The sequence below is a fragment of the Peromyscus maniculatus genome, chromosome 7 (genome assembly GCF_049852395.1).
Source record: "Peromyscus maniculatus bairdii isolate BWxNUB_F1_BW_parent chromosome 7, HU_Pman_BW_mat_3.1, whole genome shotgun sequence".
In the NCBI taxonomy this organism is placed as follows: Eukaryota; Metazoa; Chordata; class Mammalia; order Rodentia; family Cricetidae; genus Peromyscus; species Peromyscus maniculatus.
In genome coordinates this window covers 108,123,239-108,146,878 of record NC_134858.1, presented here as the reverse complement: position 1 = coordinate 108,146,878, position 23,640 = coordinate 108,123,239, and the positions used below count along the sequence as shown (strand labels likewise).

Genomic DNA, 23,640 nt, shown 5'->3' with positions numbered 1-23,640 from the left:
GTGTAGCCAGCCGACCCACCTCTGATCCTGGCTCCTGGATCTCGGCTCTCATGGCCCATCGCGTGCCTTCTGCATGCCATTTGCGCGCTCTGCCAGCCAGGTTGGTGTCAGCTTCTGTGCGCTCTGAGAGCTTCGGCATGCTCCAGCGTGGGGCGGGGGCGAGACCGCACCCTCGAGCTCAGCCCCGCCTCTTCATTGTCCTGCTCCCCTCTCCAACACCACCCCCCCATTGGCCCGCCCCTAGCCTTGGCTCACTCTTTCTTGGGCAGACCGGAACCTGCCCTCTCCAGGGACTCCCGCTGTCTTCCAGGCTGAGTGGATCCTGGCACCCTTGGAGGGGTGGCTGCCGAAGGTCAGGAGGGGTGGGAGTGCGAGTGGGGTTCTTGCTAGGTAGAAGGGGTCAGAACGCCCCCTGTCTCCCACCTCGGGTGCCCTGATCCTACGGGTACCAGCAGCGTCTGTGTTGGGGTGTGTATAGGCCTGCGGGGGCTGTTGAATTGTTTCTTCGAATTTTGAGCTTGGAGATGGGTGGGGAGGCCGGGAGACGTTCCAGCAGCTCAGGATAGGTGGGGCAGATTCCAAGGCCTGTCTGCTGCTCCTGGTTTACGGGCCCACCCACCAGCTAGGATCCCGGAAGCCCCCAACTCCCAATATGGTAAGTGATACAGAGCTACACAGTCCACAAAGGGGCCACCCATCTCCGAGGCTTACCTGGCTCCGGCACTGGACTGCCGATAGCCATCATGTGGTAGACCCTTGGTTACGCAGCAGTAACTGTTGGGACTTGGAGGGCCTTTCTGAGTCTCTTCCTTCTTCAGGCGAGCTCCCTCCTCCTTCCAGATCTGGAGCCTCTTCTCAGCCTGCAGAAAGGGGGTCTCAGCAGATTTTAGTACTGTAGGGTCCAGATGGGCCCTTAGACGGAGTGGCCCTGTTCTCCCATTTCAGGCCCTCTCTGATTTCCCAAATGAGGAAAGACTAGCGTTAGGGCCCTGGATCTCCATACCTTGCTGAGCCCATTAAGGTATCCCTTCACTCAGCTCCTGACCAGGAAAGGGCTGCCCACTGGCCCTGGAGTGAAGAGTGGGGCCAGTCAGTCCAGGAGGTCCTGTTTTGGGACCATGGGATGTTGGGGTTTGGCAGATGTGTATGAACATGAGCTTTTCACTGGTTCCTAGGGATGCTTCAGCCTGAGATAGGATCACAGTGCATATATCTTTATTCTCCTTTTAACATCCCTGGATTCAGGCCAGGTATTTGCCAAGGCCTTTGAGATGGGGTGATTTCTATGCTGAGCTGTACCCCCAACCCACCAGCTTTGGCTATTGGGGCCAGCTTAGTCACCTCCACCTACTTGACATGGGGAAGCTGTTCCTGCCCTGGTGAGAATCAGGATGGAGTGAGCTAGTAATGAGGACAGGCTGCCCCAGAGACTTGCGACAGCAGGTCTGAGGATCTCATACCCCGTACAGAACTCCTACTGGACTCAGAAAGGCAGCCTTTCAGCTCCTTCAGCCCAGTGCTGTGCACCACTTGCCTTCACCAAGAAGCAGCTCAGCAGACAGTGCCTGACAGAGCCATGCTGCACAATGTCAGCCACAGCAAAGGTGTGGTCTACGCAGGTACGCATGCTTTGACCCGGATCCCCCCCAACAGGCAGGCCGGGAGGTAGAGTAGGTCATGTACAAGTCCATTCACAGGCTCTGTAGTCCCTGTCCCTTGAATCCTGTCTACACTGGGTCCAAGGACTGACTGGTCACTAGACTTAAGGCCAAAAAGAACACCAGTTATTTACTTCCAGTTCAGTGTCGTTTTTTATGGTTTTGTGAAAACAACGTTCATCAGTGTGGCCTCCCAGTTCACTCTGGGAGCTGACCAGTCCAGAGCCGTGCAAACAGAGGTCAACCAGAGGCAGGAGGAGAGCAGGATTAAGGAAGGCTTCCAGAGTAGATTCTTGTCATGTTTCTAGAAGAAGGCATAATAGCAAGAAGTCTGGATGCTTCTGGAGGATGGCAAGGCACATCTGCCTCATCCACAGTGGCAAGCCAAGGGCCAGTCAACTTAAAGACATTAAGATTTATTATTTATGTGTACATATGTACCTGTACATGTATATGTGTGAGGGTGCCCACAGAGGCCGTAAGAGGGCATCAAACCCCTTAGAGCTCAAGTTAAAGATGGTTATGAGCCATTGAATGCGCTGGGAGCAGAACGCTGGTCTTATAATGGAACAAGCACTGTTAACCACTTAGCAAGCATGTGGGGTTCAGAGGACTTGTGGAAGTCACTTTTCTCCTTCTACCATATGGATTCTGGGGGATCAAACGCAGGTTGCCATGCTTGGTGGCATGTGTCTATCTGGTGAGTCATTCTTGCCAGTTCAGGGCCAGCCAACTCCAGACGCTGTGCTGAGTCCTTGACTACACGGTGAGCTGTTGCTTTTGGAACATTCTGCCAAGATGGTCTAGGTGAGGCTGCCGTGGCTTTCTTGACCACTTTGACCTTGTCTTCACAGATACTGCCCTGATGGGGCAGGACAGGGACAGGGAAAGCGTGTGGGTAGAAGTTGGAGGAGCCCTGGCCCCCAATACCTCCTCCCTGTTTCCCCCTGAGCCTCCGGGGGCCTCAAGCAACATCATTCCTGTCTACTGCGCTCTCCTCGCTACTGTGGTCCTTGGTCTGCTGGCCTATGTGGCCTTCAAATGGTAGGTGGTCTGGGTACTGCCCTGCGGCATCTCCTCTATACCTGGACTCCGAGCTCCTGGTCTTAGTACTCCCTGCCCTCTGCAGCTGGCGCTCACATAAGCAAAGACAACAGCTGGCCAAAGCTCGGACTGCAGAGCTAGGGGACCCTGACAGGGACCAGCGGCATGGTGACAGCAGTGTCTTTGTGGACTCTCCTCATTGTCTGGAGCCCTGTATCCCCAGCCAGGGTGAGTGAGCACCTTTCCTCAGTCAGTACTCCTTGGTATTTAGCTAGTGCTACCCCACCACCCACTAACGAATCTTGTATCTCCCACCCCAGGACCACATCCTGACCTTGGGTGCCGACTTTACCTGCATATTCCGCAGCAGCAGAAGGAGGAGGTTGAGCGGCTCTTGATGCTGGGTGAACCTGCCAAGGGCTGGCAGGGGCTGGCAGGCCACCTGGGCTACCAAGCTGAGGCCGTGGAACTCATGGCCCGTGACCAGGCACCAGCCTATGCCCTGCTAAGGGACTGGGCTGCCCAAGAAGGCAGCAGAGCTACCCTCAGAGTGCTAGAGGATGCCCTGGCTGCCATAGGCCGAGAAGATGTGGTCCAGGCTTTGGGCTCACCGGCTGAGGGCTGCTCTGTGGTGTGAGTGGCCAGCCCCAGGGCTGCCTACACTGGCAGGCCCTCCTTACCATCCTGACTGCCTCAGGTCCCCTTCACGGACTTCCTAGTACTTCTGGCTTCTGAAGTTCTGCAGAACACAGAAGATCCAGCCGCTTCATGTCCCTGCACCTTCCTCTCCAAGACGGGAAGCAGAAGATGGTGGGATGGGTAAGATCTGCCCACAGATCCCCATTCTGCCTCCCTTTATTTAGCTCTAGCTATTTTTTCTATTGTTGTTAAATCACATATTAAAGGCAACTCTGACTTGTATTCTGGTCTACTTAGCTCCTTGGGCCTATAAGACAGCTGAGTAGCTGTGAAATAGAGGCCCAGAAAAGGACTTGGGGAGGTCCACAGGCTATGGGGGACCCTCTCTAAGCAGCAGCTGGAATGGCAGACGCTTCTGTACATGGGCTGTGGAGGCACAGGCTGGAGTTCAACCTTCTGCCCTTCACTGTTTGGACCATATTAGGAAGCTACGTTTCCTCCTGAACTCCAGTTTCCTTTGCTTAGCTGGAGGCATGTTTAATAAGTCCCCTATCCCTGAGATTCCCATGGTGTGTCACTGGACCCTTTGTGTGACCTGCGCTGAGACAGGCAAGAGGCAAGGTAGTTGTAGTGTTGAGGTGTTGAGGACCTCAGGTCATCTTTAGACAAGAAAAGGAAGACATTTCAACCCGGGACTCTGGGCTGAGGGTAGAGCTCATGGGAGAGCACTTATCTAGTACACATGAGGTCCTTGATTCAATCTCCAGAGCTACAACAAGCAAAAGCCAGACTGCCACCCAAGCAAAACATTCCAAACAAGCCTCCACAGCTGCTCATGTGCCTTGAACAGAGTGGGCAGGCAGGCTGTTCTGGATAGGGCAGCTGAGCCAAACCACCTGTACTTCCATACACACGCCCATCCTAAAGTGGGAACAGGCAGCTGGGTTGCTTTGCCTTCTGAAGAGCCGCTCTGCAGGTGACCTCGCCTAAGAAGGACGAGTGCACATGGATTAGATGGCTTTAGGTTCATCCAGACTCTCTGAGAAGACCTGGGGTCCAGTCAGGGTGAAGTGGAGCCCAAAGCGGATCTGACTCCCTCACTGCCCTGAGATGCCTGGCGTTGGTTACTTAGTGAGCATGAAGCTAACACAGGCCGCTTCTACAGCTGCTCCTCAGAGGTGGTTGACCAGATAGAGATGCTCATCAGCCTGTCCTTGTTAAAATGAACATCAGCCAAGCGTGGCAGCTCCCATCTTTAATCCCAGCGCTCAGGAGGCTGAGGTAAGATCATCACAGGCTTAGCCAGGTGGTGGGTGGCACACGCCTTTAATCCCAGCACTCAGGAGGCAGAGCCAGGCAGATCTCTGTGAGTTCGAGGCCAGCCTGGTCTACAGAGCAAGATCCAGGACAGGCACCAAAACTACACAGAGAAACCCTGTCTCGAAAAAACAACCCACCCACCCCCAAATCACAGGTTTGATGCCAGCCTGCCCTATGGTGAGAACATCTCAAAATAAATAAAAAATAAAAAGTGGGGGAGGGTATGTTACCTTCATCCTAAAACGACCCTAAAGCTAATCCCCAAGGATGAGGACAAAAACCAGAGAAGGTCCAGACTAGCATTTGGGGAACATCACACTCCTCTTCAGCAGAGTCAGCTGCAGGGCCACCAAGGACTGAGTCAACAGGAAGATTTTTCGTGAACAGACTGGCACACTTTCGCCCAGCCTAGGTAATGTGGACATGAGGGAATATGGGGAAGATGAAGACATTTGGGGTTAAAAAAAATATCAAAAATTTCTAAACCTTTACAGCTAGTTACCACTCTAGTTACCTCAATTTCCTTGGAAAACCATGAACACTCATGATAGCAGACACACTAGAAAATGTGGAGGGCTGAGTGAATTATGGTCCACTTATGTGCTTTAAAGTTATGACGGCTACAGTATTTTGAGAAAAAGGCTGTAGATCATTAGTTAGTCCTTGACATCCTGTGTTCACACTCATGCTTTGTGTAGCAGGGGCATGCTATTAGGTACTGGAAGCAATCCAGAGACAACTGGTATGTGCCGATGGGCTATTGGTAAAAACGATGCCATTTCATTTAAGGTACTTGAGTATCCACACATTTGTAGCCAATCCCCAGAGGTAGTGAGGGAAGACTTGCTACACAGCACATATGATCAGGATTGTAAGTGACGCTTGCTTTGCCAGTTTCTGTAAGAGTTAAATGAATCTTCACTCATCTCTGAAATGCTGAGCACAGGCACTGGGTGCTCTAACTCCTGGCAGGCCTCAGCCCGGCCTTGTCTTCCTCTTCCTCCAAGAGAGCACTGCAGTGACAAGAATCGCTCTCCTGAGGGACAGGTGGGCCCCCATTTAGTATGAACTTCCGCCCTGCCCAGCAAACTCAGCACCAAGAGACCACTGCTGAGGCCGCACCCAGAAGGCTGCTCCCTGTCACCACAGGGCAGCACCATGTCCCTCCTCCTGTCCCTGTTGCCTCCCTCCAGTGTCAAGTAACGAAGTGGGAAGCCAGGACCCAAACATTTCTCCCTAACTGTGGGCTGGAGAAATGCAGAATATTTTACCTTGTGCTATTTGTTTTGAAGCTGTGTACTGTGCCTGTGTAAAACACCCAATGGTCTAATAAAGACCTGGCCAATAGCAAGGCAGGAGAAAGGGTAGGTGGGGCTGGCAGGCAGAAAGAATATATAAATCTTGGAGGAAGAACCAGAGGAGGAGGACATCGGGGGCCAGCCACCCAGCTACACAACCAGCAACGGAGTAAGATTTACAGAAGTAAGAGAACGGGAAAAGCCCAGAGGCAAGAGGTAGACGGGTAAATGAAGTAAAGGAAAGCTGGCAAGAAACTAAGCCAGGCTAAGCCTGGGCATTCCTAAGAATAAGCCTCCGTGTGTGATTTACTTGGGAGCTGGGTGGTGGATCCCTCCACCCCCCCCCCAAAAAAAAGAGTGAAAACCAACAACAGAAATGAAGTCTGAAGGCAGAAAGACCCAATAACAAACATTCTCTGGCCAGGAGATATCAAAGAAAAGACATTTGGTTTTCCTCTCGACTGGCCCACTAACCAAAACCAAACAGCCCAGTGGCAATGAGGTCTCAGGTCATGTTTCCTCTGCTCCAGAATTTGACTGACTGTAAACTGCCTCATGCAAATGTCTGCCTGGCACACAGTGGGACCTGTAGGGCAAAGCCAGTACTAAAAGGCAGCAGCAATGATTCACCTTGGACTCCACACACCAGTGGCCACTGCATCCTTTTTCTCTCCAGCAACATCAACACAAACACACTTAGATTAAGTTTTAGGGAACACACATTGCAAGTTCTTTAATTGATTTTATTTTTTACATAAAAAGTTCAGTAAAAATTGGATAAAGTAAAGTGATCTTAAGCAGTAAATCAATCTTATCAACATAGCACAAGGCTGGCCAAAACCACAAGGCAGCCTGCTTTGGAATATTTACATGATAACAAATTAAACCTTGCAGGAGAATTTATACTGTCCTTACAAAGTCTTCCCATGATTCTAGCACATAGAGGCTAACGGCAAACAAAAACTGAACAAAAACCAGGAAAAACAAACAAATTCTTTTCAATATATTCACATATACATTAAAATATAATACAGATCATCAGGGTAAGGGTCTTGGGGGAGGGTGCGCATGGGTCTGTGCGCTGACAGCACCGCCAAGGGGGAGACCCAGGTCTGAGAGCGGGGTCGGGTGTGGCCACGGTCTTCCCTAGGCTACTGCCTCCGATGGCCTTAACTGTTACATCCAGCAGCTCACAACTAGGGGTCGCTTGTAGACAGAGCTCATTTTTGTGCCTTACAGTTGACTCCTCCAAGGTTTGAACTGCTCAGGATGATGGGTCGTCACACCGGTAGTGCAGGCCTGGCCATGGGTAGGGCAGAAGCCACAGGATCCATCCTTTCTGATCACACTCCTCACTCTGGCCCCGCGCGTCACTCTAATTCAGTGTCCTCCTTAGGTTTGTAAACTGCCCCAAACTTCTGCATGTACTTCTTAATGTACTCCTTGGTTTTGTGTTTCACATTCTCATTGCACTCCAGGTCCTCGGGGTTCTTACAGTACTTCAGCTCCTTATTCATAACTCCATGAGTCAGCTGTCCGAGGCACAGGAGGAGAGACCACAGATACCATCAGAATGGAAAACGGCTGACAGGGAGGAGGACAGGCTTGGAAGGAAATCATAGGGGAGGGGTTGGGGCAAGCTGCCACAGGGACAGAGGAGAAACCCAGCTTTCAGAGTCTCTTAGGTGCCCACTTTCCCACCTCTGAACCTTGCCTCACAGTCCTGGGCCCCAAGCCTTGGCATCTGGCACATAAAACCACACTTTTTGATGAAGGAGAGGATCTTAGAACGCCTATGACAGACCGGGAGCAGGGGAGTACCTTTCGAGCAAGGTGTTTGAAATCCTCAGTCGTGGTGATTCTGCCCACCTTGCAGTCAGGTTTCCGGTAAGGATTCAGGCACTGGACAATGAACTGAGACATCTGCAGACAGAAGGTAGGAGACATGCTGCTCAACTGTGCTGATGGGATCACTAGAAAAGGCAGCAGAAAGCTTCCCTGCTAGTCCCCGTTTCCTCCCTCAGGTGCTCATCTAGCCAGCAGAATGCTAGGAAGCCAGTAAGATGCAAGATAGTGGTCCTGGCCCATCCCTGACAAGAGCCTCCTTAGCCAGACCAACCAAACCTCACTTCGAGAGGTTGCAGGCATTCTGGGAATAACCTCTGGTTTCACATTAAAATTCAAACATTGCCAAGGTCACTGTGTTAAGTTTGGGGTCTACAGGAGGTAATTAGGCTGCAAGGGCCTCTCCCACCACAAACAGAGCTGCTTGTGCCTGGGCCACAGCTCAGTTGGTAGAGTGCTTGTCTAGCACTGTGGACTCCTATGAAGAGTTAGTGGCTAGGTTCTCTGGATCCTGGAGGCAAGGCAGGGTAGAGTAACAGAGTACTCCTCTACCCCAGGATTGCAGGTAGGCATTTTGCCTGTAAAGGTTACTTCAAGCCTGTAAGTATTACATGTTTATTCATGAACCACAACCACCAAAAGCATATGGAAACATGGATGAAGGATGATGCTGGGCAGGGCTCTTCAATCCACCATCTCCAATGTCGTCCTCTGGGCTGTTTCTGTAAGGTTTATCCTACCCAGTAGCTCTTAAAAGAGGCCTCAGGATCAGGACTTCTGCAAGTCCTTATGGCATAGGGTCCCGGGAAAGGGAAGAAAAGGGACTACTGACAGCTACTTCAAAACTCTGTGACCTTTAAACCATTCAAGGAACGAGGCAGATCACACATCGGATTGGTTGAGCTGAAACACCAACACCATACATGGACAGTGAGGAACCGTTATGCCTATACAAGTTTTTTGGTTTAGCTGCCACAACTGGCGTCCATATTTTCCCCCTTTCAACCCACTCTTCACTTAGTCAAGGCTTTGATTATTCTCAGCTTAGAATCAGTGGTTCCCTAAACCCACAGACACAAAGCCACTACATGAAAGGGCACAATACTATCCAGCCTATGTCCAACACCCCTCACATGGCCAGTGCTCAGGAGAGAGGACTAGTTGGGACTTTTTTTTTTTTTTTTTTTTTTTCTGAGACAGGGTTTCTCTGTGTAGCTTTGCGCCTGTCCTGGATCTCACTCTGTAGACCAGGCTGGCCTTGAACTCACAGAGATCCACCTGACTCCGCCTCCCGAATGCTGGGATTAAAGGCGTGCGCCACCACTGCCTGGCTACTTAGGACTTCTTGAAAGAGGTGACACTCTTGCTTTTGTTCATTCTCATGCCTCCTCGACCTTCCTTCTGATCCACTGGAGCAGTTTCTACCCTAGATTCAAGAGCCTGTCTTCATATTCTAAGTATTGTCCTCTAACCCTCTTCACACACACCCTTCACACAGCTGCCATTCTTTACAGTTCTGCTCATCTTAACACACTATAAACCCCTTCAATGAACCAAGTCTGGAGTTTAGGATCTAGGGGCTGGGGAGATGGCTTACTGGATCAAGGCACATTATCACCAAACTTGATGGTCTGACTTGATTCCCAGTATCCATATGGTGAAAGGAGAGAGCCAACTCCCACATGTGGTCTCTGACCTCCATACACAGCAGAGCCCCCTTTTCCAAACAAATACACAAACATGCAGTGGAGACAAACAGGGTGAGCACACACTGTCAGCAAACAGAAAGAAAGAGAACTACAATTTGATCAGAGAATCCAGAGGTTCAGCTTAAGAGTTCTGATATTGAAAGCTTCTCTACACATATAAAAACAACAGTCTCAATTTTGTTTATCTCAAGGGCTGTTGTAACAGATATTCAAGTGTTTACCTTGTTGTAAAGGGACATACCAATGTGTCATCACATAACAACTACACAGTCAAATCACGGAAGGAAGAAGGAAGGAAGCACCTGAGACTATAGGAAGCCTGATACTATCTATCGCTTTCCACTGTCTGAGATGCCTTACAAGGCCCACAGTGAGACAGCAAACATGTTGGCAGATGGACTCCTCTCACAGTACGAGACAGTGGTGGGTTCTTACAGGAAAGCAGCACTTTGGGGCAAGAGAAACAAGCTAAGCCATCTTCAGGCAAGACACAACGGGCTCAAGTCCGAGGCCGATGCAGTCCACATCTTCCAAACCTTACCTCTTTTCTGAATACTTCTTTGCTTTTCTTTGCTAGCTCACTGGAGGTGTCTGCTTCTGCAGTCTTGGGCTTTTTTGATGTCTAGAAAAGAGAAACACAACATGAGATACCAGTTTGGTCATGCCTGTTCCGGAACTCTCACCTGACTAAAGAACTAAAGTTTCAAGTTCAGCCCCTGACTCTGGCCTCCATAAGCCTGACTCCGCCCTCTAAAGTCCTAGCTGCCTCTTTCATGCAGCAGCCGCACACCGAGCTGTCTCACGGGCAGGTACCTCTCTGTGGAGGATGTGCAGCATCTGGATTCAAATAACTGAACCTTCCTAGGCTCTGACATGTTAGCATTTCAGAACAAAGTTTAGTGCTCTGCTCTGAAGAGTCTTTGTACTTATTATCACTTTTCCTCCCTAAGTGGGGCTGCCTAGACTACATAGGGCAGTCTCAACACTTGAGAGAAACTCCTTGAAGCTTGGTGCATCTAGTTCAGGAGTGTAAAGAATTAGAGAGCACACCTGTAATCACAGTACCTGGAGAAGTGGAGGCAGGAGGATTAGGAGTTTAAAGCCAGCCTTTAAACACAAACTTATTTAGCAAATTTGAGGCCAACCTAAGCTCCATGAGACTCTGTCTCAAAAAAGCCCCAAACTAACAAACACTCCAAGGAGTTATAACTCTGGTGAACATGGGATGAGTGTCAGTCATGTTGGTGAACAGGTGAGTAGATGCCAAGACCACTAATATTTTTTTTCCCAAAATGGCAAGATGATGGTAAATCCAGAAATACACCTTTCTAGCATTCTCAAAAGAGAGGCTACCAAATTCCCCCTTCCCAAGCAACACCAAGAGATGATGAACCATCAGCTCGGCATACAAGCCATGCCCACACAGCCTGAAGGCCCTTCCAATGGAAAAAATATCAACATTACACTTGGAATACAAACTTTCATGCTCTACAAATATCAGCTGGTGCAACAAGTTTAATTTTAAAAAGGATTTATTTATTTGTGTATGAGTGTATGTATATGGGTACCACACACATGCCTGGGGTCCCCTGGAGCTGGAGTTATATGTGAGCGCTCTGCCAAGTAATCTTAACCACTCAGTCACCTTTCTAGCACACATACCCCCCCTTTTGGGGTGTTTTTCAAGACAGGGTTTCTCTGTGTAGCTTTGGAGTCTGTCCTGGAACTTGCTCTGTAGCCCAGGCTGGCCTCAAACCCACAGAGATCTTCCTGCCTCTGCCTCCTAAGTGCTGGGATTAAAGGCGTGTGCCACCACCACCACCTGCCTTTTTCCCCCTAGCCCCTAGTCTTATCTTTCTTTAATTATGTTTATTCATGTGTGTCTCTGTGTGGATATGTACACACGAGTGTGGGTGCCCAGAGGCACCAGCTCCCTTGGAGCTGGAGTTACAGGTGGTCACCTCTCATGCTGCTGGAAACTGAACTTAGGCCCTCAAAAGAAAAGTATGTGCTCTTGACTGCTGAGCCTTCTCTCTAGCCCTGATCATGTTTCTACTGGGGGCTTAGAAGAATGCAATCTTTGATCCTTTACCCATGCTCTAGCTCTGTTTCCTCAATTTCCACAAACAGCACAAAGATTCTGCTGCTGAAGAAGCTGTACAAGTCCCTCTACTTGCTTTGGAGAAAGGTAGCTTTTGAGCTGCCCAAAGCCTTGTTAGAAAGGCTATACACGGCCAGGTGCGGTGGTGCACGCCTTTAGTCCCAGCACTCAGGAGGCAAAGGCAGGTGGATCTCTGTGAGTTCGAGGCCAGCCTGGTCTCCAAAGCGAGTTCCAGGACAGCCAGGATTACATGGAGAAACCCTGTCTCAAAAAACAAACAGAAAGCTTTACATATTTACTATTTCTCTACATTTTTCCTATGGCTGTTGGGGTAGAAGTGGGGGCTGGAGGATGGAATAGATACCCTTTCTGTTTTTAGGGAAAGAGTGAAACAAAACCTGAAAGAAACTCTAAATATTTTGATTTTTTTTTTTAAAAAAAACAGGGTCAAAAACTTGCAATTCCTTCTGCCTCAGGCTCCTGAGCACTGAGATTGTAAGAGCGCATATATGGCTTGCTTTGAAACTGACTAAATTTCGCCTCCCCCGCCCCCCGTGAGTGTACATCCCACAGTAAGAATACAGATATCCAGAGATCCAAAATTATCTGGATATCTGAGCATGGTGGTTCACACCTGTAATCCTAGCTGAGAAGCTGAGGCGGGGGGATAGCTCCAACTTTAGGTCAGCCTCGGTATGCAGTAAGTTTTAGTACAGCTTAGAGAACAGAGTGAGACTATCTTTTAAGACAAAACAAATTATATTTAAATAAGGCAAGGAGAAAACACATCCCTCAAATATTCTCTTCTAGTGGAAGAGGCAGAGCTGGTGAGGGTCCTGCTTCCCTTTAAATCAGTGATTCTCAACCTGTGAGGGAGGGGTCAAATGGCCCTTTCACAGGGGTTGCCTAAGATCACTGAAAAACACAGGTGTGTACATTATGATTCCTAACAGTACCAAATTACAGTTATGAATTAGCAACGAAAATAATTTTAGGTTGGGGGGGTCACTACAACATGAGGAAGTGTTGAAGGGTCACAGCATTAGGAAGGTTGAGAATCACTAATCCAAAAAGAATGTATTTTCAGAAAGCTAAATAAATCTGGGACTAGGTTTGTAGCTCAGTTGGTAGAGTGCTTGCCTAGCATGAAGGAAGCCCTGGGTTTGATGCCTAGCACTGTATAAACTTGGCATGGTGATGCACGCCTGTGACCCCAGCACTTGGGAGACAGAGGCAAGAAAATCAGCAGTTCAAGGTGTCCATGTAAGACTGTCTATATTTTTTTTTTTTAAAAAAAAAGGAAAGGAAAGGAAAAGAAAAGAGGGGCCGGGACGATGGCTCAGCAGTTAAGAGCACTGATTGCTCTTCCAGAGGACCCCAGTTTAATAATTCCCAGCACCCACACAGCAGCTCCCAAACATTTGTAACTCCAGTTCAAGGCCCTCTTCTGGCCTGCATGGGCACTAGGCACACAAGTGGTATACAGACATACATGCAGACAAAACACCCGTACACATAAAATAAATTAAAAAAAAAAGAAAGAAAGCTAAAAAAATCCAATGCATATTTAGCAACATTCTAATTCAATCCTGACTTGGCAAGACTGAGGGAGCTTTTAGAAACAGTCATTGCAGCTCAGTGTACTGAACTCAGTCAAGGAGGGCTTTTGGTGCAGCTTTGAGCAGCTGGGACTGAGAAAGAAGTGTTCAAATGAAGGATGATAGACTTGTACAGTATAATAAATCATGACACAAAAATAAGAATTCTTGGGAGAAGTGAAATTTTCTTAGGTTTTTTTGTTTTTGAGACAAGGTTTTCTCTGTGCAGCCCTAGCCGTCCTCAGACCCACAGAGATCCACTTGCCTCTCTCTCCTGAGTGCTGAGGTGTGCGCCACCACCGCCCGCACAGCATGAAATTAATTTTGAGTCGGTGTGGCATGGGACTCAGGCACTAACATGTACTCAAGCCCAATACCAGGCAAAGGAGCAAACTGGAGCCAAAGACAGCACTTGCTAGTGACGTGAAAAGTTTTGGGATCCCTCAACTCCCCAAGAGTTCCACTTGATATTTTAGCATTTCTAACAATAGGCTCCTATTGCCTATGAACAATTCGTTAACACCAGAAAAGACATTAGACTGGATCAACTGGCCCTCAACTTCTGGTAGGCCAGAGAATGTACCTGTAGAGAAAAGCCTCACTGAAATCTGAGGAAACCACTGGAGGGGGTGACAGCTCACACATAAAAAGCCAGGTCTTCCCAAGTCCTCAGCAAACTACCAGTCTGCTTTTTCTTTACCTTGGGTCACAGGATGCTTCAGTCAATGGAAAATTTTGGTGGGAGCCTATGGAAGCAACAGTCAGACGAATACACAGAAAAGGAGCAGGCAGAAGGGCTTGGAAGAAAGTCAGAGCTCACTGCTTTAGAAGCTGATCTTGCGGTTAGCCTTTGTTTATAGCACATTTGACTTCCCGGATAATCTTGTTTGGAAATGACAAGAGAAATCTCGGCACCTTCATGCTACTAGGGCTTTGAGTTCATCCGTATTCAGTGGCAGATGGTCATTAAGCTTACTGTGTGGCTCTGGCACTCACAAAGAACACAAATGATACAACAAAAGCCAACTCCATTCTTTTTTTTTTTTTTTTTTTTTTTTTTTTGGTTTTTCGAGACAGGGTTTCTCTGTGTAGCTTTGCGCCTTTCCTGGAGCTCACTTGGTAGCCCAGGCTGGCCTCGAACTCACAGAGATCCGCCTGGCTCTGCCTCCCGAGTGCTGGGATTAAAGGCGTGCGCCACCAACGCCCGGCTAACTCCATTCTTTATTAGGCATACAGATGCAATCAGGTAAAAAAAAAAACCCTCTGCCTTTGAAAGAGGGAAGAGGGCTTAAGTTATGGAGATGAGCTCTGAAAAGGAGACAGTGAAATATTACCCAGCTACTATATTTTCCCTCCTGAATTTAATTAAATCCTCTTTAGACTGTGAAATGTAAAAGATGACTCCATGAGGAACTATATGTTTGGGAGCAGTGGAATCTAGAAGTAGAAGCTGGGGTGTCAGAAACATACATTCAGTTCAGTCAACCTAAGCTTTCCAATCCAAGTGTGGCTGCACATTAAGTATGAAGTTAAGAAAGAAGGTCCCTGGAGACACAGAAACTCACCATACTGTTCTGGAGTTGCTTCTACTCTTAGAAACACAAAAACAACACTTCACTGGGTGCTTCTAGATAAAGGCTGCAGTTCCCTCTTAATTTGTAACAACAAACAACAAAAACCAAGGGGAGGAAATGGGAAGAGGGAGGAATGGGAGGAGGGAGAAAAGGGAGGAGGGAGGAATGGGAGGAGGGAGGAATGGGAGGAAGGAGAAAAGGGAGGAAGGGGGAATGGGAGGAAGGAGAAAAGGGAGGAGGGAGGAAAGGGAGGAGGGAGAAAAGGGAGGAGGGAGGAAAGGGAGGAGGGAGAAAAGGGAGGAGGGAGGAATGGGAGGAGGGAGAAAAGGGAGGAAGGGGGAATGGGAGGAAGGAGAAAAGGGAGGAGGGAGAAAAGGGAGGAGGGAGGAATGGGAGGAGGGAGAAAAGGGAGGAAGGAGAAAAGGGAGGAAGGAGAAAAGGGAGGAAGGAGAAAAGGGAGGAAGGAGAAAAGGGAGGAAGGAGAAAAGGGAGGAGGGAGGAATGGGAGGAGGGGGAAAAGGGAGGAGGGAGAAAAGGGAGGAGGGAGGAATGGGAGGAGGGAGAAAAGGGAGGAAGAAGAAAAGGGAGGAGGGAGAAAAGGAAGGAAGGAGGAATGGGAGGAAGGAGGGATGGGAGGAGGGAGAAAAGGGAGGAGGGAAAAAAGGGAGGAGGGAGGAATGGGAGGAGGGAGGGATGGGAGGAGGGAGGGATGGGAGGAAGGAGGGATGGGAGGAGGGAGAAAAGGGAGGAAGGAGAAAAGGGAGGAGGGAGAAAAGGGAGGAAGGGGGAATGGGAGGAAGGAGGAATAGGAGGAAAGGACCCTAAAGAACCAAGTTCTACCAATGGTGTTTTCAAAGGAAAACAGAATTTACAAAATCCATGGAACTAAAAACTTTAGTTCTAAAGAAATATCTTCAAAGATATTACTAGGAACTAGTGGGCTACTACCCATATATTTCACCTACAAGTGCAAGGCAGGCCTGAAACTCTGCCCCAACTGGTAACTGGCCATGCTAACTGAGTAACTTAAACCATCTCCTCTACAGACACTGGCTTTCTTGTTTCTGACAATCTTTCAAAATTGTGATTTCTGGGTTCCTTTTTCATTGCTGTTAAGTGATATTGTATGAAACCATTTTACAAATTGCTCCAACTATAAAAACAAAACAAAAAATAGGATCAACAAGTGAAAAACCTCTTCGCTGCAGATCCTACCCTCTGCAAATTCTTTTTTTGTGGCGTAGGGACACCTATGGAACGCTGGGAGGAATGTGATCCAGGAGGCAGAAGCAAGTCAACTGCCAGCTCACTTGTGCAAGCAGTCAACACGGTTCAGGTCTGAGGTTCTCAAGGGAAGACTGGACTTAACACTCACCACGTGATGGATGATGGAAGAGAGTACAAGATGATCAAGAGTAGGGAACAACACTGGAGGGAAACAGAGAAGGAAGGCTCTCATAGATGCTTAGTCTAGTCATCCAAAGCGTTTACTTCCACCCAGCACTTTCAAAGCGTCCTCTGCCCACTGCACACCTTCCCCTAGTGTGCTGTATCATACATTCACGACGTGAGGACCAGAGCCACACAGTAAGATTATTGCCATCTGTCAACTAAACCAGATGAACTCAAGCCCCCATCTGGGTTATGAAACACATATACACATACTAATGGTTTTTTCCAACAAGAACCAATTTATTGATGTTTCAACATGAATTCAACTGCATTCCTATTCTGAATCCTGCAGGAAGCTCAAACGCTCAAATTCCACAAATAATTTCCTATTTCCTCTTGCTCTTTCTTCCTCCATTTCTGATGCTTAAACTGATGCTTCTTCCTTATCTTTTTGGTTTGCTAAGTCTTTTTTGTTGTTTTGGATTTTGAGACAAGGTCTTATCACATAGCCATGGTTGGTCTGGAACTTGATGTGTAGACCCAGGGTGGCCTTGAACTCATAAAGCTTGGCCTGTCTCTGCCTCCTCAGTACTGGAATTAAAGGTGTCTACTGCCATATCCAGACTGGTTTGCTGAACTTCAATAGTACTTGTCAAATGTCTTTTCATCTTTCCTATTCTCAGTTCCTTACTTTGTCAGAGCAATGATAACACTCTGTACTCTGCTCTGTCACTGGATCAAATAAGCCTGTTTCACTAGAGAGTCGCATACTTGACTATTTGATTCCTCTGCATCAATAATATTTCCTAGCTTCCGAATACCTATTGCACGTTAATCACACTGGTAGACCTTAGACAATTTATTCCTGACATACTTTTCCAGGGTGTGGATTTTTTTTTGTTGTTGTTTTGTTTGCCATTTTGGGACCATGCTCAGGACAGAACCAAGGGCATGGCGTGTACTAAGTGAGCAACTCTACCAGTAACCCACACCCCTAGTTCTACTCTTCATGTTTCTGTCTTGCTCAGTATCTTGTACGTATCCAAATTCCTACTATACCAGATATTTTTAACTGTTTGCAATTTTGTAAAACTTGTCAAATCACTTTTCCAGTGATGAACTGATGTTCTTAAAAGATGGTCTCTGAACGCCTCAAAGCACTTGGCATGAAGTTCTACTACAGCAGCATCTTAACTTTCAGGTGACGAACACCCAGTTTTGGTTTTCTCTCCATCTATGTGTCACACAGGGCTTGTGATTGACAAAAACTTGTTAGAGTGGTGCAATGCACGGCCCTGAAAGGCTTACATTCTAACTAAAGACACCAAGGGAGTAAAATGGGACCTAAGGAATGGAGGCTTTTCTCAGAAGGGTCCTCCTGTCCACAGATGTGTTGAGTCCTCCTGTCCACAGATGTGTTGAGTAGATGAACGCAACTGTAAAATGCTAAGAAGGGTGCATTCAAGCAGATTCCAGCTACACAAGCCAGAACAGGGCATCTCTGCATTAGGGCTTAAAGGCAATCAAAGACTGACTGACACCCAGACTGCTGCCTTGTGCTTTAGGGAAAGAACGACTGAAAGAAAGGTCAAAGAGCACTTGCTTTCTCATCTATGACGCATAAACCAAAGGGTAACCAACCCAGAAGGTGCGGGTCTGGATTTTCACATTAGAAAGACAAAAAAAGGTTGCATTTCCACAGAAAGAAACTTTTATAACTGAAGCATACTTGAAAATTTAAAAACCACTGGATGAATTTAGCTTATTATAAATAGCAGCATCAGTAGTCTCTAAAGAGAAGACAACAGTAACTATACAACCTGGAGTGTAAGGAGAAAAGAACTGAAAAAAAGAAAGTGAGAGATTCAGTGACCTGTGAGAAATCCAGCGGTCTAGCAACATTTATACAATAGAGAGTTGCATGGAAAACAGGCCATGGTACAAAAGATAGATTAGAAAAACTAATGGCTAAGATACTTGCAGCTTTGATGAAAACTATCAATCTTAGTTGAGAAGAATAACCACAAGAAAGTTAAAAACAAAGAAAAGTAAAGTATATAGCAAAAAAAAGCAAAAAAAACCCCAAACAAACAAAAAGCAAAACTGTTGAAAATCAATTAGAAAAGAAATAATACATAAAAGGGAAGAAAAACTACATTTTTCTTATCAGAACAGTTATAAGTCAGGTGTAGTGACATACACTTTTCAGGAGACAAGGTATCAGGACTACATCAAGTTCAACATCAGCTTGGGTTACATAGCAAGACCCAGTCTGAACAAAACCAGAACAAAATAGAATAATTTTAAGAGCTGAAAAGTAGGCTGGAGGTAGTGACACATGCCTTTAATGTCAGCATTCGGAAGGCAGGTAGATCTCTGTGAGTTCAAGGCCAGCCTGGTCTACATAGCAAGTATCAGGACAACCAAGGCTATGTAGAAAGAGCCTGTCTCAAAAAAACAAAAACAAACAAAAAACCAAAAAAGAAAAGAAAGAAGAGGTAAGAGCTAAAAAGTAGGAAAAAGAAAAAGTATCAATAAGAGCACTGGATACTCTTGCAGAAGACCTGGGTTTGAGTTCCAGCACCCATATGGTGGCTCACAACCATCTGTGACTCCAGTACCAGAGAGACCTGACACCTTCTTTTGGCCCTGTGGTACATAGACATACAGGCAGGCAAAACTTCCATATGAATAGAAGAGAAGAGAATTCTATATCCAGTGACAATGCCCTTCAAATAACAGTCTCAAAGTTTCCTACAAAGTTAAACATATTCCTACCATGTAATTCAGCACTTATGCTCATTGGTATTTATCCAAAGAAACTAAAAACCATGCCCAAGCTAAAACCCCCCACACAGGTGTTTTCAGTAGCTTTATTGAAAATTACAAAATCTAGAAGTCAAGAAAGATGTACTTCAGCAGGTAACCGGTAAGCAGTGGTGTCATCAGACACTGGAGCATTACTTAATACCAAAGTGAAACGAACACCAACCATGAAAAGACACAGAAACCCTAAATGCACAGCTCCCTGGGGTGAGATGTTAATGAAGGGAGAGGCTATGGATACATGGCAGAGGAACACGAGAACACCAGGGTCTCCTTGCCTTCTCTGTTTGATCTACTTTCTGCTCAATTTTGCTGTACCAAATTGAACTAAAGTTACTCAGTATTTTTTAAAGGGATATAGTAATTTCTTTGCTTTTTCCCTCCCCAGATAAAACAAGCTCACAAACTTCATCACCAGTAGATCTGAAATACTAGAAATACTCAAGGAAAATTTTCAGAATAAAAGGAAACAATTCCAGGTGGAAACAAAATTCTATATCAAAGAATAAAGTACTGGAAATGCTAAACAGTAGTTAAAAACAGGACCTGGCTAAATAAAAGCTTCAAGTTTTCTTTAACATTTTATCAGTCTTTGTATTTTGTGGGCATGGGTGCACATGCTTAAACAGCTGCACCACTAATGAGGAAACCCCCAGCCCCCACAGCCCCAATCTGAATCCTAACCCCAGTTTTATACCACCATTAACAGACTTTAAAGTGAAATGTAGTGACATATTTTGGTGTTCATTAACAGATGAGAAAATGATTGAAAAACATAATGGACAGAAGCAAGTGAAATATAAATTCTTAGATTCAGAGATAAAGTTATGCTGTAAGTAACCATAGAAATGTGGTCTAGCATAAGATGACAACCTGTTGTGAGATAATATGGGTATTACAAATCTTAAAACAGTGGTTCTCAAAGTTTCGATCTCAGGATCCCTTTGTATTCTTAAAACACTGAGGCCCTCCCAAGCCTTGATTCATATGGAAATACCTAACTAGTTAGAAATAAAAGTTTATTCTGGCATATGCCCATAAACCTAGCACATGGGAGGCAGAGCTCGGGATTACTCAAGGTTTCAGGACAGCCTGTCTACAAAAGATGTTTCAGGACAGCCAGGTCACAATGTGAGATGCCTGTCAAACACATAAAAGTCATCCTTGGAGATAATTTAATCTTATTAATAAATAAGGATAAAGGATAATTCAACTAGTAGGTACTTGTTCTGTACTTATACCACCTCTAATCTCAGTAACTGTTTTGTCAGAGGAAAAGATGAAGAGTAAAATACTTTTTTTTAGCATTTCCATAGTAAGTGGAACAAGAAAGGAAGTCTTCTACTCTTGAGAATCAAATGAGGTGCCTCTCTTGTTGCTGCTTGTTTGGGGGGGGAGACATGCCACAGCATGCACATGGAAGTCAAAAGACAACTTCTGAAAGTTGGTTCTCCCCTTCCAACATGGGCTCCAGGGATCAAAGAGATCATCTACCTTGGAGGTAAGCTCCTTAATCTTCTGAGCCCCCTGACTTGGTGCTGTTGGCTTCTGTTTTTGTTGTTTCCCTTTAGACAGGCTCTTGCTGTGTAGCTAAGGCTGGCCTCAAATCTGCAACCCTCATTAATGATGACAGTATGAATCACCACCCGTCTCCTTGGGTGAGATTCATTCACTACCTGCCTGTATGTATGATGTGTGTGTATGTGTATGTGTGAATACAGGCACCACAAATGCCATGGTTTTGTGAGGTTTCTTTTTTTTTTCTTTTTGGAGGCCATTTATTTTCCTGAGGCAGAGTCTTGTTAGTCCTTGCCAGTATGCTATGTACTCTAGCCTAGCTGGCCCAAGAACTTCCAGGCAATTCTCCTGTTTCTATCGCCCACTGTGCTGGAGGATCTGAACTCAGGCCATCAGGGTCTTGCAGCAAGTCCTTTATCTACTATGCCATCTCTATGACCCCTTTGGTGGGTTTTAACATAACCAGTTTAAATTCATTCCAGGTCTAACTAATCTCAAAATAAGAGGACACTAAAGTGCAATGTCCATTAAATTATTCAATTTAAAGAGTCAAATCAAGCAGAATGTGTTGGCACATGCTTGTGATCCTGACACTGGGATAGCAAGATTGCTAGTTGAAGGATAGCTTGGGCTAGAGAGACCATGCCTCAAAAATAAATAGCCAAAGCACAAATAAAAAGAAACCATCTATTCAATCCAATATCAAGAGAAGAAGAATTAATATATTAAAAAAGTTATAAAGGAGTATGGAATATAATTATCATGGGGCCTCTAGTTTTCTCCTTTAGTCTTCTGTTATTATTAGTGTGATTGAACTTTTTTAAGTTTTGCAAAATACAAATAGACTAGATATAGTAACTGTAATTCTTGTTTGATAACTGTTTTGTTATATGTAATTTTACTGTTAAAATGAAAACCTTCCTTTTTGATTAGACAGAAAAGGGGGAGTGCTGTGGGATGATGGTGAATATGTGTTGCTATTATTGGTTAATAAAGAAGCTGTTTCAGCCTATGATAAGGCAGGATAAGATCGAGGCAGGAAATCCAAGAGAGATACAAGGAAGAGGGCGGTGTCAGGGCAGACACTAGTCTGCCACCCAAGGAGCAACATGCCAGCAGACCAGTAACGTCATGGCCATGTGGCAATACATAAATTTAAGATGAAAGAGCTAGCTAGCAAGAAGCCTGAGCCATAGACCCAACAGTTTGTAATTAATATCAAGCCTCCGAGTGATTATTATAATAACGGCAGCTGCGGGACCGGGCAGGACTGGGCAACTTCCATCTACACTAGGGCTACAAAACATTTTCATTAACTGGTCTATTCATATATTCAAAAACCTTCTAAATATATTTCTTTCTTTCTTTCTTTCTTTTTTTTGAAAGTAGGAATTCGGCTTTCTCTCTCCCTCTCTCTCTTTCTCTCTCTTTTTTTTTTTTTTTTAAAGATTCATTTATTTATTATGTATACAGAGGAGGGCGCCAGATCTCATTACAGATGGTAGTGAGCCACCATGTGGTTGCTGGGAATTGAACTCAGGACCTCTGGAAGAGCAGTTGGTGCTCTTAACCACTGAGCCATCTCTCCAGCCCCTAAATATATTTCTTAAGCAAATAAGTAGCTAATATGCTAGAGTACATCTGACTCCTTGAATGTCTAAAAATAGTCTTTCTCTTTGATTTCAATCTCTTCCTTTGACAAAAGAACTTCCACATATTTTCTAAAGAAAGAGAAAAAAAAATTCCCAAACTATATGGCTACTGACCTTACTGAAATGAAAGGACACAGATGCTCAAATGACCAGGACACATATAGAAGCTACACTCACCTTCATGGGGTTTTCATCGTATGTTGGGGTTCCCAGGTCCATCTCAGCTTCATGCTCTAGGCTGGCATCATCTCCTGGGCTTTCCCAAGTGGGAGGGTCCCACTGAGTCTGCCTAGAAGTAAGAACAGCGAAGCTGTCGTGGGTAGAAAACAGACAACCCTGGCATAGAGTTTAAAAATATAATATGCAATAGGGCAGAAAATAAGCCAGAACTGTGAGACTGAGACATACTTCTGATAGCTTCTTATGAGCAATGGCTCTAGCCTAGAAATAGATTCCTAACATTAATCCCATTAAACTTTTAAAGGCAATTATGGGATAATGCTGGCTAGATACTGCCAACAGCAAGAAAACCAAACATCTGCTTTTCAACGGGCTCAATGTACTAGATATATCCTGGGTCTAAAAAGTATGGAGCAGACAAGATTAGTAACGACTATAACTACTCTGTATTGGAGCAAAATAAATCATATATATCTCTTACAATCCTTGACCATGCTTGTAGTTCTACACCTTATTTAATGATTGAAAGCCTAGAAAACTTGTAAAATTGTGTTGATAAAAATGCCCTCAACTGGTAACAAAAAGGGCTCAGCCATATTAACTCATTGAATGTTTATAGTTGTTTTGAAAATAAAAAGGCAAATATATAACCCAGGATGGAATTAAGGACAGCCTTAACCCCCCCCCCCATCTTTCTGCCTCTACCGCCCTCCTGAATGTTGGGATTACAGGGACATGCCACCACAATCAACTAGATTATTTTAAAAAATTATTTTATTTTAAATGGTGTGTGTGTGTATTTGTGTGTGTGTGTGAGTGCACAGGAGTGTGGATACCCACAGCAGACAAAAGAAGTTGAATCCCCTGGAGTTGGGAGTTACAAGTGGTTATAACCTGATGTGGGTGCTGGGAATTGAACTCTAGTACTCCAGAAGAAAAGCAAGTGTTCTTAACTGCGGAGCCATTTCCTCGGCCTCTCAGTTGGTTTTACTATTTTATGTACATGGTTATTTTGCTTGCATGTATGTCTGTGAACCACATTCGTGCCTGGTACCTACAGAAGCCAGAAAAGGATGTTGGGTCCGCTGGAACTAAAAACGTTATAGACAGTTGTGAGCCACCATGTGAATGCTGGGAATTGAACCCTTAAAAAAGTAGCCAGTGAACTTAAACACTGAGCCTTCTCTTCAATCCCAATTTTTAAAAATTACATTTATTCATGAGGAAAGGAGGAGGGATACTCATGTCATGGTGTATATGTGAAGATGGAGAGCAATTTTGGGAGT

General features: G+C 45.8%; 2 protein-coding genes across 15 annotated transcripts in view; one reads left to right on the top strand and one right to left on the bottom strand.

The window, feature by feature from the left end:
- Nucleotides 1-17: 17 nt before the first annotated feature.
- Nucleotides 18-3,623, top strand: LOC102928794 (death domain-containing membrane protein NRADD). 6 transcript variants are annotated; one of them, XM_006975525.4, is made up of 5 exons: nt 107-352; nt 1,470-1,619; nt 2,513-2,702; nt 2,788-2,930; nt 3,023-3,623. In XM_006975525.4, the coding sequence occupies exons 2-5, from the start codon at nt 1,577-1,579 to the stop codon at nt 3,337-3,339; spliced, it is 693 nt and encodes a 230-aa protein (XP_006975587.3). In that variant the 5' UTR covers nt 107-352; nt 1,470-1,576; the 3' UTR covers nt 3,340-3,623. The 6 variants fall into 6 exon arrangements, with proteins under 6 accessions (XP_042137694.2, XP_006975587.3, XP_042137693.2 ...); XM_042281757.2 differs by lacking the exon at nt 107-352 and adding an exon at nt 375-655; XM_042281760.2 differs by lacking the exons at nt 107-352; nt 1,470-1,619 and adding an exon at nt 18-100.
- Nucleotides 3,624-6,681: 3,058 nt separating this feature from the next.
- The window catches only part of Setd2 (SET domain containing 2, histone lysine methyltransferase), a 108,131-nt gene continuing 91,172 nt past the window's right edge, over nt 6,682-23,640 (bottom strand). For 8 of the 9 annotated variants that reach the window (XR_013052958.1, XR_013052956.1, XR_013052957.1 and 5 more), the window contains 4 exons: nt 22,352-22,463; nt 10,055-10,135; nt 7,781-7,882; nt 6,682-7,491 (listed from right to left, as the gene is read on the bottom strand). Coding sequence is in view for 5 of the 9 variants with exons in the window: in XM_076577153.1 (XP_076433268.1) it covers nt 7,330-7,491; nt 7,781-7,882; nt 10,055-10,135; nt 22,352-22,463 (457 nt within the window). In the remaining 4 variants the exon portion in view is untranslated. Of the gene's footprint in view, nt 7,492-7,780; nt 7,883-10,054; nt 10,136-16,161; nt 16,215-22,351; nt 22,464-23,640 lie in introns of all 9 variants that reach the window. The other variant, XR_013052955.1, reaches the window with a different exon arrangement.